General features: G+C 34.8%; 2 protein-coding genes across 2 annotated transcripts; both read right to left on the reverse strand.

Annotated features, from left to right (window-relative positions):
- Positions 1 to 544: 544 nt before the first annotated feature.
- LOC104234242 (uncharacterized) lies at positions 545 to 6,773 on the reverse strand. Its single transcript, XM_070165330.1, has 11 exons — positions 6,738 to 6,773; positions 3,394 to 4,221; positions 3,085 to 3,288; positions 2,764 to 2,895; positions 2,576 to 2,681; positions 2,407 to 2,487; positions 2,210 to 2,290; positions 1,740 to 2,136; positions 1,506 to 1,632; positions 692 to 837; positions 545 to 575 (listed from the first exon to the last, which is right to left on the reverse strand). The coding sequence occupies exons 1-11, from the start codon at positions 6,771 to 6,773 to the stop codon at positions 545 to 547; spliced, it is 2,169 nt and encodes a 722-aa protein (XP_070021431.1).
- A 2,236-nt stretch (positions 6,774 to 9,009) lies between these two features.
- Positions 9,010 to 13,427, reverse strand: LOC104228262 (probable aquaporin PIP-type pTOM75). Its single transcript, XM_009780701.2, has 4 exons — positions 13,009 to 13,427; positions 10,827 to 11,122; positions 9,944 to 10,084; positions 9,010 to 9,264 (listed from the first exon to the last, which is right to left on the reverse strand). Exons 1-4 carry the CDS (start codon positions 13,340 to 13,342, stop codon positions 9,169 to 9,171), a joined length of 867 nt encoding a protein of 288 aa, XP_009779003.1. The 5' UTR covers positions 13,343 to 13,427; the 3' UTR covers positions 9,010 to 9,168.

Here is a 13,427-nt window from a genome sequence, read left to right on the forward strand (position 1 = left end):
TTTTTTGCCGGAGCACCCTTCCTCCTTGCTAGCCTGCCAGTAACCTCACTCTCACTGATTGACCCATCTTCTTGCTTCTTTGTTGCATAGTCCCACAGTAGAGCTCCATAGCGTCTACGGTGTTGGTCAATATCAGAAAGATCTTCCTTTGGGATTGCCAAATCTCCAAGGCTAACATACTCCGCAAATGCAGCCACAAATACACCACAATCGCTGCATAAGATGAGAATTTTTCATTATATAACAAATGATTAAAATAAAAAAATTAAACATATAGAAAGGGAGATTATTTTTTTACACTGAGCCTTCCTTTTGTTGTGGAATCTCAGCAACCATCCATTGTATGTCGAGAGGGTCCGTAACTGGTTTTTCGATGTATGCCTTTGTGCTCTTGAAGTTAATGTCTTTACGTTTACCATAGAAACCAGTGCATGAAAAATACAGAGGGATAATGATTGAAAACTTTTCAACCAATGTCTCTACTGTTTTATGACGGTTTGCTCTCACCATGGAATCATAAACATAAAGTTGTCTGTCCTTTATGTCAAAAACTAGCAACAACCAATGGAAGTTCTCTACAAGGTTCACAGGCATGAGCACATAGTCAACAAGATCCCAGGCAACATTAGCAAGAATTCTGTACCCAAGAATATATTCTCCAACATCATCCTCGGGTTTAACAACCGAATACCTTTGTTCCGGTGGAGAACTTATGAACTTGTCATAGATTCTTTCAATCTTTGTCTTGAGCAAGCAATCCGTGGTTGTGAACCTAGTATTATTGTTGGGGCCATATTTGCCTCTTTTTCGCAGATAATACATAATAACATCAATGTGCTGCCAAAATAGAATAAACATATACAATAAGGTACGGTGTAACCACACTTGTCTACAAGACAGCTACAGATTAACTACAATTTGAATTTATTAAAAACTCTAACAGATTGCTGCAAATTAGCTACACTATAACTACAGAAATATAACAGTTAGTCCAAGTTCCTCACAAAATGTAATTTAATTGTAGTTTGTATGAACCATAGTGAACAAGTACTATATGTACAATTGACCCATCAGACTACAAAACAACTACACATTAACTATATTTATGCACTGTCTACATTTATTCACTATACAGAGGAACAAATGAAACATACCACCTAACTTAAGCTCCCAAAAATCAGCAAGTTCAACCTACAGTTAATATTAATAGGCACAATCACAAGCTCTACAATATTACTACAAGGTAACTACAGTTGTGGTACACGGAGATTCCAAGTCAGTCAAAAGTACCAAAATTCCAGTTTGTACATACAATCATCATCACATATGATACATAAGGTCCATAAAAAGCAAAATTTCACAGCTGAGACATAAATATAGTAACATATATATGTTGTCTACAATATTACTACAATTACACATCATAGCTGAAAAATAAACTACAATTACACTACACAGCTGAAGACAAAACAGATATTGTGAATGATTATGTTCTTTATACTTACTGTGTTATTGATGACTTGTCCGGGGTGAGCAAGGTCATAAAACCAGTCCTTCTTATCAATCTTTTCACAACCAAAATCCAACCAAGGCTTGATTTGGTTATCCTTCTTGGAAAAGTAATATTTCCTCCTGTAATAACAAAAAAAAGATGATCAAATACAAAAAATTTACAAAATGAATTACAATTTTAAAGTATAAAAATGGTGAACAGACAGTGTAAAATGAAGCATTCATACCTCCTAGATACTTTATCACTACGAATGTATAACCAGTTGGTGAACCTTTCTGTCAATTCAGGATCTACATTTTCACCTATGACACTTGTGAAGGGGTGCTTGAGGTAAAAAAATTTAGGTCCAACAGATGTGCTGCCTCCAGAACTATACAAAGATGTGAAAGGTGATCGTGCATGTTTTCCCGGTTGCCTTGTTCTACCGGGATGAACAGGGGTTGATTCATCTCGTATGGGCTCGCCATACATGACCAACTGTGATAAGTTTTCTGGCAGCTCAAAGTCATCCAATGTCAAACCTTTGTTTTCAATGCCTTCAGGAACAACTTTTTTATCAATGCCTTCAGGAACAACTTCAGTCACAGTCACACCGTGAATTGGCGACTGTGGAACTTCACCTTCTGTAGATAAGTGTAGATCAATGTAGATATGAACAGTATTATGGAGTTATAGAGAATATAGAGAATATATTACCTGCTTGTTGTGGCTCAGCCACTTCATCAATTACTGGTTCTTCCTCAATATTTCCTTGTAGATGTTCTGGTGAAACATCAGCTTGAATGAATAATTGGGAATGAGAATTGTAGATATATGTAGGAATATGTAGTTAAGGTGTAAATTATTAAAATTTTGCATAAAAACCTTATTGTAATGAAGGAATGGTTCTGTACCTGCTTTATATGCCTCAGCTGCTTCTTGGAAGTCAGGATATAAGTCAACATGTGGTTGAAAATGTTCTGGAGAAATTGTAGCTGCAACACATAGTAAAAAAATGATTAGTATAATTTAATAATGCTGTCTTGAAATTTGTAGATATGTATGCAGGAATTTTGTAGATACCTGTATTGCTTGTGCTTCCATGCAGTTGATCACCAGCATTGAACTGGAATTGCTGGTTGTTATCTCCTTGATGTTGGTAATTATTTTTTGTTGAACTACCAGCAAACTACAATTTTGGGAAATATTTGAGACTACTTTATTCATATGTCTTAATTAGTCTTAGTACAAAATTATATGTAAATTCTTACCTTTGACTCATCCAAATCAAACCTCTTGTTTATCACATTCATAACACCCTTCAAAGATTGATCTATGAACTCTCGAAGGCTTGAGAGTTCCTCAAAAACATCCTTCCTATAGGCATCTAACTTTACATCAACCTAAAAATTAAATATATAATTAGTTGGTAATCTTATTCTAACTGCTACAGTTACACTACAATTCAACAAACTATAATTGTTATAGATTTATACCACAAATTAACTACAATGTATAACATACTATAATTGTTATGTAATGAAGTCAAAATGTAGCAAATTATGTCAATATATTGTAGTTATTCATAATACCTGCACAATCCCCTTTTCCAACTTCATGAGCTTGCTACTGACAGATTCAATGTCCTCTTGACAATCTGTATATTTGGGTTCAAATGATGGAGAAGCAGCAGTTGGAACATGTGATGGTTGAGCACCATGTTCATCTTCATATTGAATCTTGTCTGGCAGATTAAGCACTCCAAGCTCTTCTCCAGATTCAATCATGTTTGTGAACTGAATGATGAAAATAACAGTTAATTCAAGTGACAAAAAAAATGTAGATTCAATGTAGTTATTATGAATGTAATTGTAGCATCATACAAAAGTGGAAAAAAATACCTTGATCCACTCAGGCTTGATCATCTTCTCTTCAATTGCAGTTAACCAAATCTGCCCCTTTGTAGCTGACCATCTTAAAATGCGAGGTATAGATTCAGAACATCTCGTAGCAAGCTCGGTGCTGACGGACGAGCAACACTCATATAGCCACACTTGCAAGGCTAATGAGCATCCCCGTATCAGATAAGAATGTACATGGGGATTAAGACGATGTCGGACAGATTCAATAACCTGCTTGAAGGATTTGATACCCCATGGGTATGACTCAAAATTACCAGACTCTATTAGAAAGAACATAAACTTGTCTATGAAAGTCACATGGTCTTTATCAGAAGGACAAACAAAAAATTCCAACATATAAAGAATGCACAACTTCACCGCATCCACATCGTTTGCCCATGCTTTATTAGTCACTACTTTTTTCAAATGCCATTTCTCAACCCTTTCTTTGTTCGGAAAATATGTATTCATTAAAGGGCTAACATAGGTGGAAGTGTAACCATAGTCTGAAAACTTATTAACACAATTAAGACCAGTTATCAACCCAAATTCTCTCAAGGAAAAATTCAATTTTTCACCCTTAAATAGTACTGAAAAATATGAGTCAGTAGACTTTGTCAATTCATACTTCATCAGAAGATGAAGTGTTTGGTTTTGCATACAGATTTTGGGGAGACCTAATAAGTAACCAAAACAAGTTTTTCTAAAAACCCTTAAAGCATTCGGAGAGAGTAAAGCTTGTATCTGGCTAGGTATGTTAGGATCACACAAACTGTGGAATCTAAGCACACCATAATCAACATTTTGTTGTGCAAAGTAAGGTCCATTCTGTAGAAAATATAAAATTAATGAACATTAGTAGTTTGCATAAAAAGGAAACAGTAATCTACATATAACTACATGACAAATACAAAATATAACTAGAAGAAGAATAGCCTACCCACACCTATAACTACAAAACAATAACAGAAGAACAATGCACGTGTAAACATTATCTACAGAATGTAACAGTTACTTCAAGTATGTCACATAAATGTAGATTAACTGTAGTTAGAATGAAGTTAAATATATGAGATATACAGGCTACAATAAAAAATAACATATATACAATTTAACCATCAGACTACACATCAACTACAAACTAACTACATTTATACACTGTCTAAGAGTCACAGTTCCAATTAAACTACAAAATTGAGACAAAGAATCTACAGGATGTAACAGTTACTTCAAATATGTCACATAAATGTAGATTAACTGTAGTTAGAATGAAGTTAAATATATGAGCTATACATGCTACAATAAAAAATAACATATCTACAATTTAACCATCAGACTACACATCAACTACAAACTAACTACATTTATACACTGTCTAAGAGTCACAGTTCCAATTAGACTACAAAATTGAGACAAAGAATCTACAAAATTAGGACAACACCACATTTTACCAAAATACACTTGAACAATCAAAGAAGAACAATGCACTTGTAAACATTATCTACAGAATGTAACAGTTACTTCAATTAACTCACAACATGTAGATAAATTGTATTTAGAATGAAGTTAAATGTAGCAGCAATACAGGTTGCAATGAAAAATACCATCTCTACAATTTAACGATCAGACTACAAATCAACTACAAACTAACTACAGTATACACTGTCTAATAATCACAGTTCCATTAAACCTACAAAATTGTGAAAAATAATCTACAAAATTAGGACAATACCACATTTGGCCAAAAAACACTTGAACACTAAATTAACACTTGAACAACAGATTTTTACAACCAAAATCAAACTACAAAACAGTGAGGAAACATAAATAGTGTTTACCTTTATTGAAATTTTTTCCTTAACCAATTTTGGTACTTTTTTTGAGGGTTTCTTCTTCTTTGGTTTTGATGAAGAAGGAGAGACCTTGTGTTTTTTCACAGATTGAACTTTGGGAGAATCATCTACAAAATCGTCATCTACACTCAACTATTTCCCCTTGCGTTTCAGTTGATTGTCGACTAGTTTATCAACTCCACCAACATCAACATCGTGCAAATGCTTGCTTCTCATTTCCGCACGAATTTGTCTAGGAGATGAAATACCAGTAGTTTGTTCACTTGCATGCGTCGTTTGTGGGTTTTTTTGTGGTGATTTTGGTGTTAAAACACCCAAATCAAAGGTTGGAATATCAGCTAATATAGCTTTTGATGATTTTTTTGGGGAGTGTTGGTTTTTTTCATGATTTAGGAGTTGAAGACAAAGATGGAAGTGAATTCAAATCGTGGGGGATACTATCAACTGAAGGTAATTAAGTGGAGAAGAAAGTGATGGTAATTGTGGGTGAGAAGAGATTGTACGAGAATGGAGGAAAAACTGAAGGTAAATCGTGGGGGTGGGGAACTGAAGGTAAATCGTAGGGGGTGTGGGGGGGTGGGAGGAGAGAGGGGCGGGTAAACCAAATAACGTGAAGATACAGTCCTATAATTATGCCTAATAAAAATGAACCCTTAATTATATCCCTAATTTGAATTATGGTATAGAAATGGTAATTTAGTATGCTTAAATGTAATAAACACAAACCTTAAACATTGAGGGTAATAAGTTTTGATATATGGTATAGATAGGTAAAAATCCCATAATAAATTTGAAATAGTTACTCCTATAGTCGGTTTGGTTCGATTTTTTTCTGATTAAAACCAAAACCAGACCAAATTTGATCGGTTTTTAAAATTCAAAACCAAAACCAAACTAAACAAAAAAGTATCGATTTTTTTGGTTGGTTTGGTTCGGTTTTTCGGGTTTTTATGAACACCCCTATTTGTTATATATATCTACCTTGGGATTTCACATATTTTTCAGCCCATTAGCTGCCTCAGCCAAAAGTTGGCAACGATTTTGTTCTCATCATGACTATTAGTATTCTTCTTTGTTTTTTAATCTTTTCCGTTACACGTTTACGTCTCCTTAATGACTATTAGTATTCAATCGTGTTTCTAATTATACAAACGTTACAATTCTTATTTTCTGTTTTCAATTGTATATTTAATCTCTCTATATATATATATATAAAGTAGGGAATGAAAAAGTTGATGTGGCAGCTCTCTTAATCTAGGATATGATTTATCTATTTTCTCGGATTTTTGAGAGTTTTCTCTCATTTTAGTACTATATTTAATTATTTAAACCAAAAAATTAATGTTTAATTGTAGTTCCATGATAATGATAAATAAAGGAAGAGGAAAAATGACAGTTACAAAACTAAGATCATCCGTTTCAAAGTCAGCCTTTTATTCTTTTAATTACACCATACTCTTTTCTTTAACCGTTACAAAAATAATTACTCACCTTTACAGCTAATTTCAATGGAGATTCAATATGCATAATAATTCAAGAATGTTTTGGCTTATAAAAAGGTCCAACTCTTATGTTAGATCTTACGTTTGTTTGCTAATTTTATATGATGACAAGCATGATATTGGCCAACTCATTTGTTTATGAGTTTTAGCATTTTAATATGCTAATTTCCTACAACTTTTTATTATGTTATTGTATTACTCTGTTATTAAGTTAGTTTATTAAAATCCTATATATGTTTACACAGATAATCTCCAACATATTTTAGGTTTTGTATTCTCCAACATTTAATGGATGTGTACAATTGTTACTTCTTGATTTTCCTTTATAGCATGCGTCTTGAAATTTATGAGAGTTAAATGAAATCAGTTTGTTAATTTTAGAATGTTCTCTTAAAGTTAGGGGAAAGAGGGTTGACTTGAAACTGTGAAATGTTGAGCTTTTCATGCAACCAACACCAAACACATGTTAGTAGATTCTTTTTATATAGTATTCTTAAAATTAATGTAATATCATAAAATACAAATATATATATATATACAGTGGCGGACCCAGGATTTTTATCAAGCGGGTTCAAAAAAAAACATTAGATGAAGCGGGTTCATATGTGACTAGCTAGTTTCAAACTCAGGACCATGTGGAAAATTTGAACCCTCTTTACCAACAGGCTAGACATTTTCCTTGTTTTAAGTGGGTTCAAAATTATATTTATACCATTACTTGTCTGAAAACAGCAAAAATATACCTATATACACAGTGTTATTTTTCGATGAAGCGGGTTCATATGAACCCACTTGACTCCACGTGGGTCCGCCCCTATATATATATATATATATATATATATATATATATATATATATATATATATATATAAAAGTTGCGTTTAAATTTTATTTGCGGCGGAAAACTTCTTTGTAGCTGATAGGGAGGGTTTTACTAAGGGCTTATCCGGTACAAATCCCAGTTAATTAGATTAGTAAGGAAATGTTGTGGTTGGAGAATATGCAAAAAATAAGATTGTTTAGAGAGTACTACAACAGCAACAACAACAACAATCCAGTATAATCCCACTTAGTGGGGTTTGGGGAGGGTAGTGTGTACGCAGACCTTACCCCTACCCTGGGGTAGAGAAGCTGTTTCCAAATAGACCCTCGGCATCCTTCCCTCCAAGAACTTCCCACCTTGCTCTTGGGGAGACTCGAACTCACAGCCTCTTGATTAGAAGTGGAGGTTGCTTACCATCATAGCAACCCCTCTTGTCTGTTTAAAGGGTACTATTTCCTTGATAATTCATTGAATGCTCTTGAGATACAGATATGTTATTATTTGAATAAAAATATGTGGATGTCAATAAAATTATAATGAAATCAATCTTGAGGACCGCGCGAAGCGCGGGCAAATTAACTAGTTGTTTGATAATTCTTTGAATTATAATTTATGTATACCAGCTAGAAAAAAATGTACAGTGAAAGCGGTTGACTATTTGGAATTTGGATAAATAATTTTACATTTTCTGTACACCGATACATAGGTGCGACAATAGTATGATTGAATATGATAAAAGATACGAGGTAAGCCTAAAATTTCTGAAATAACCCACAATCTCTCGAAAATTGATGCAAATTTACACAGCATAATAAAGGGAATGTTCTATATTAACTGGTTGAAAGAAACTTGGTGCATATTTAACATAAGATACAACATATCTTTCTCTCTTTTTTTTATTTGCCCCGGGTGTCCGAGTCTCTTCGAGCCCCGACTATTCTCGGGGGTGCACAGGCCTTCGGTAAGGAGTTTCCCGCAAGGGCACCACGGTTAATTCAGATTTTACCCAGTCCGATGGCCCTCAGAAATTGTTTACAACATATCTATCTAGACGATACCAACTAGTTGGGATTAAATTTAGTTGTTGTTGCTCTTATTTTTACATTGGTTTTGTGTCTATTCAGGAGTCTATTAAAAACTTCTATCTACGTGTGGAAATAAACGAACCTTAAAAAATCTTATTCATTTTGTTTTAACACGAAAATAGTTTGTCATTTGGGCAACCCATGAAAATTTAGCCATTTGGACAATAATTGATTGAAGTTGGAAAAAAAAAAAAGAGTATTTTCGAGCATATAATTTTGCTAAGCTCTTTAAAATTGATCTTATATTAGACAATTTTAACCAAAAAGGTTTTTATGTCAAGTTGTATTCGCGACACATAATATTATTCAATAGAATATAATTTATATTTTTAGAGGGAGGGGAAGGAAAAGAATAAGATAGAAATTCATTCATTGACAAAGCTTTTAGATACAACTTGATAATTTATTCACATAATTGACATCTTAATAGAAGAAATTACACATTTGACAGACACCAGCAAGAGAAGAAAATGGAATACAGAGTCTTGAAAAAGGCAAATGGCAGGAGAATCTTAAGCCTTGCTCTTGAATGGAATGGCTCTGATAATTATTTGGTGATAAACTGCAGCAAGAGCAGCTCCAATGAATGGTCCAACCCAGAAGATCCACTGAAAATATCAGGAAAAAACAGCACATTGTTAGCTATGAAAAACAAGAAGTGAAAGCCTCTGGGGCTTTGTTTCAGTGGTACGAGCACAACACGTGATGGATGAATTAGGCGCATGTCATGAGTTCGAACCAGGCTTTGGACAAAAGCCTGGTATTTAAGTGGAGAAGATAGAAGCAGGGGCCGATCCACCTTGCGACCTACGGGTTCACACGAACCCAGTAGCTTTTGTTCAAACAGTGTAAATGTGTTCGAAAAATTCACTCAATATCTATAAATATTTTAATGTGAACCTAGTTACTATTGAAAAATTACTTGAGGTTATTGCAGGAACCCGTAAATATTAAATTCTGGATCCGCCTCTGGATAGAAGGGAGGGCTCGTTATCCACCGAATTTCGACCTGTGCGCTAGCTAGCCCTCGAAAATTTATCGGCTATCAATATAAAAAAATGAAAGCCACTGGGGCTTTGGTTCAACGGTAAGAGCGTAACACGTGACGCGTGCGTTACGCGCATATCATGAGTACGAATCTGGCTGTAAACAAAAGCTTCATGTTCAAGTGGAGAAGGGTAAAGAGGCAGACACATTATCCACTAAATTTCAAATCGTGCGCCAGCTAGCACTCGGGGATTTCTAGGTTATTAAAAAAATGAAACATGTGTAAGTTGAAGGGCTTACATGGTCATCCCATGCCTGTTTTTTGTTGAAGATAATAGCAGCTCCAAGACTCCTGGCAGGGTTGATGCCAGTTCCAGTAATTGGGATGGTGGCCAAATGAACCAAGAACACAGCAAATCCAATAGGAAGAGGTGCCAAAATCTGTAAGAAAGCATGAAAGTTAGGAATGCAGTTCTTTATTCTTCAAACAACCGTAACTGCCTCAATCCGAAACAAGTTGGAATTTTATGCATTTTTTATCTTATTTTAGAGCTGTCAGCAAACATCAATAGCACATGCTAGTATGAGCAATTTTTTTTCTAGACCAAAGGCGGAAGGGGAACCTTGGAGCAACGGTAAAGTTGTCTCCGTGTGATTTATAGGTCACAAGTTCGAACCATGGAAGCAGCCACTAATGCTTGCATTAGGGTAGGGAGTCGATATCACCCCCTTGAGATACGGCTCTTCCTCGGATCCTGTGTAAACGTGAGATGCTTTGTGCGTTGGGCTGCCCTTTAGACCAAAAATGTTCACTCATTCTACTCAACCAAAATCTCAAAAAGAGGAAAACAAAAGAGAAATCGTTACAGAATTTGCATCCAAATTGTCTCCTCTTACTTGTTACAGCTTACTACGGATAGTATAATGATCCAACATATTAAAAGGCAGTATGGTGCACTAAGCTCCCGCTATGCGCAGGGTTCGGGAAAAGGCCGGACTGCAAGGGTCTATTGTACGCAGTCTTATCCTGCATTTCTGCAAGAGGCTGTTTTTACAGCTCGAATCTGTGAACTCCTAGGCACATAACAACAACTTTACCAGTTACACCAAGGCTCCCCTTCAAATCCAGACGCATTATCGGTAAGAAATATCTTTTGAATTAAAAAGGCAAGAAGGCACTTACAGGAACATGTGAATCTCTGGCATTTCTCTTGGCATCAGTAGCAGAGAAAACAGTGTAAACAAGAACAAAAGTACCAATAATTTCAGCACCAAGTCCATCACCTTTAGTATAGCCAGGGTTAACCACATTGGCACCACCACCAAGTCTTTGGTATGGACCTTTCATGAAACCTTTAACAACACCAGCACCACAAATAGCACCAAGGCATTGCATTACCATGTAGAATACTGCCCTGGTTAAGGAAAGTTTCCTTGCTAAGAATAGACCAAAGGTCACAGCTGGATTAATGTGGCCTCCTGTTTCAGTACAAAAATAGAAAGTCAGTTCTTGAAATAGAAAATAGAAAAGGGTGAAAAAAACCAATAGCTTTCTACTAGAATCATGTCTACATATGCAAAAAGTAATCAATGTAATATAACCTATTTCAATAGGTTGTCTGCCTTGTATTTGAAGTTATTAGTTCTATCTATTATGGATTATTAAATGTAATTATTTTAGGCAACTTGATAATAATTACCCTTCTGTGTGTAGAAGTTCAACTCTATATATAATAGACTACCCTTGCTTTATTTTCATCTTTCCTCGCGCCGAGGGTCTATTGGAAACAGTCTCTCAATATTCACAGTAGACGTAAGTTCTGCTTACACACTATCCTCCCTAGACTCCACTTGTGAAATTATACTGGGTTCGTTATTGTTGTTGTACCCCTTTGCGACCCCCACCTGCTCAAAATCTTGAATTACTTCTGAATCAAGGCTGGATCTTTAAGCAACACATATATCAAAAGAAGATTGAAAAAAAGAAGAGAACCAAAAACAACTTTTGGCTTTAAAAATAAAGAGAGCTGAATTATTTTTATGGGTATATATTCAAGAATTCATAAAACTAGTTGTCAAAAATAGGATGGAAGCATAAGCAACCAGAATAAACTAACACCTTGTTTGGATGATTGTTACATATTGTTTCATAATATATCGTATCGTATTGTACTGTACTGTATCGTTTGACAAATACAATGTGTGGATGGATTGTGTCGTTTTGGCGTCGTTTCATGGTATCACACACCAGTAATATGATGAATAAACTTGCAATATTATAAAGAAAAATTATGATACGATATATAAAAAGGTAGGGTAAATGATAAAATAAAATTATTTAATAATAATGAAGGGTGAGATTGAGAGAAAAATACAATAAAACGACGCGACCACACCAAATCGGTCGTTACATAAAGTGGTACATTTCATCGTTACATAACGACGGTTTTAACGATACGATACAATAAAATTTAAGTAACAACCAAAACAAAGATTGTATTTAAAGTAACAATACGATACGATACAATAAGTAACAACCATCCAAACAAGCTGTAAGCTAATTAAAGAAGGGAAAACAATGAAAATCAGTCACAAATTATAGAGAGAACAGCCCCGACACACACGCGCACCCCCAAAAAAGAAAAGAAAAAATCACATTTTCGGTACATGATACACAAAAAATTACATTTTTGAGCTACCAAAAAAAACAAAGCTGAAAACTTTGGGTATATATACACACAGTGACAGAGCCACCTTATCCCAAGGGTGTCACCTCTTCGCCTGAAAAATTATAGTGCGTAACTAGGTAAAAAAAAAAAAATACACATATTATATGGAACCCCTTTATTTTTTCATATATTTACTTTTTTATCTTTTGACACCCCTTAATAAAAATTCTTGCTCTGCCACGGTATGTACTTACATACCTACATTCAGGAATATTTCATAAAACTAGTTGTCAAAAATAGGATGAGGCACACCAGCAAGCTAAAATAAACTAAGCTAAAGAAGGGAAAAAATGAAAAACAGTCACAAAATTATGGGAGAATAGACCAAAAAAGATTACATTTTTATTATTATTGGTAAAAGAACAAGACTTGGGCAAGAGAAGCAACAGCAGCAGCAACAACAACAACATATTTAGTATAATCTTACAGGTAGAGGTATGGTGTAAGCAGACCTTACCCTTACCTGGAAGATACCCTTACCTGGAAGATAGAGAGGTTGTTTTCGATAGACCATCGACCCAAGAAAAGATGGAAAGAGAGAATAAGGGAGAAGAAGAAAGAAAGAAGAGCGAGACAAAAAACGATAAGGAAAAAGAGGAGAACAAGTGAAGCAACAAAAGAAGAAGAATAACTGACCTGAGATACCAGCAGTACAGTAAACAAGAGCAAAGATCATACCACCAAAAGCCCAAGCAACACCTTGAATACCAACAGAAGAACACAAACTATCTGATCTTTTAAGTCCCATTACAGTCAAGATTGTAATATACAAAAACAAGAAAGTGGCCATAAATTCTGCAATTCCAGCTCTGTAAAATGACCAAGATGATAATTCACCAGGTTCAAATAATGGTGCTGGTGGTGGTTCAACATAATCTTTATTTTCTGTTTGTGCTGCTGTTCCTAATGGTTGTGTTTCTCTGTATTTGTTTGCTCCAAGATTCACATCTTCTTCTTTGTTTTCTGCCATTTTTTTCACACACAGACACACACTAGAAGGTTTTTTCTTCTTTCTTTTTTTCTGTTTCTAAGTTAGGTACTGAGAAAGGAAAGTG

The sequence above is a fragment of the Nicotiana sylvestris genome, chromosome 12, assembly GCF_000393655.2.
Source record: "Nicotiana sylvestris chromosome 12, ASM39365v2, whole genome shotgun sequence".
Lineage (NCBI taxonomy): Eukaryota > Viridiplantae > Streptophyta > Magnoliopsida > Solanales > Solanaceae > Nicotiana > Nicotiana sylvestris.

Coding starts and splice junctions, on each gene's coding strand:
- LOC104234242 (XM_070165330.1), bottom strand. CDS start 6,773: ATGCATATTGAATCTCCATTGAAATTAGCTGTAAAG. Junction 2,488..2,575: donor TGGAAGCACAAGCAATACAG/GTATCTACAAAA, acceptor TATGTGTTGCAG/CTACAATTTCTCCAGAACAT. Junction 576..691: donor AGTTCTCCACCGGAACAAAG/GTATTCGGTTGT, acceptor TGAACCTTGTAG/AGAACTTCCATTGGTTGTTG.
- LOC104228262 (XM_009780701.2), bottom strand. CDS start 13,342: ATGGCAGAAAACAAAGAAGAAGATGTGAATCTTGGAGCAAACAAATAC. Junction 10,085..10,826: donor CCAGAGATTCACATGTTCCT/GTAAGTGCCTTC, acceptor GCTTTCTTACAG/ATTTTGGCACCTCTTCCTAT. Junction 9,265..9,943: donor AACAGGCATGGGATGACCAT/GTAAGCCCTTCA, acceptor TGATATTTTCAG/TGGATCTTCTGGGTTGGACC.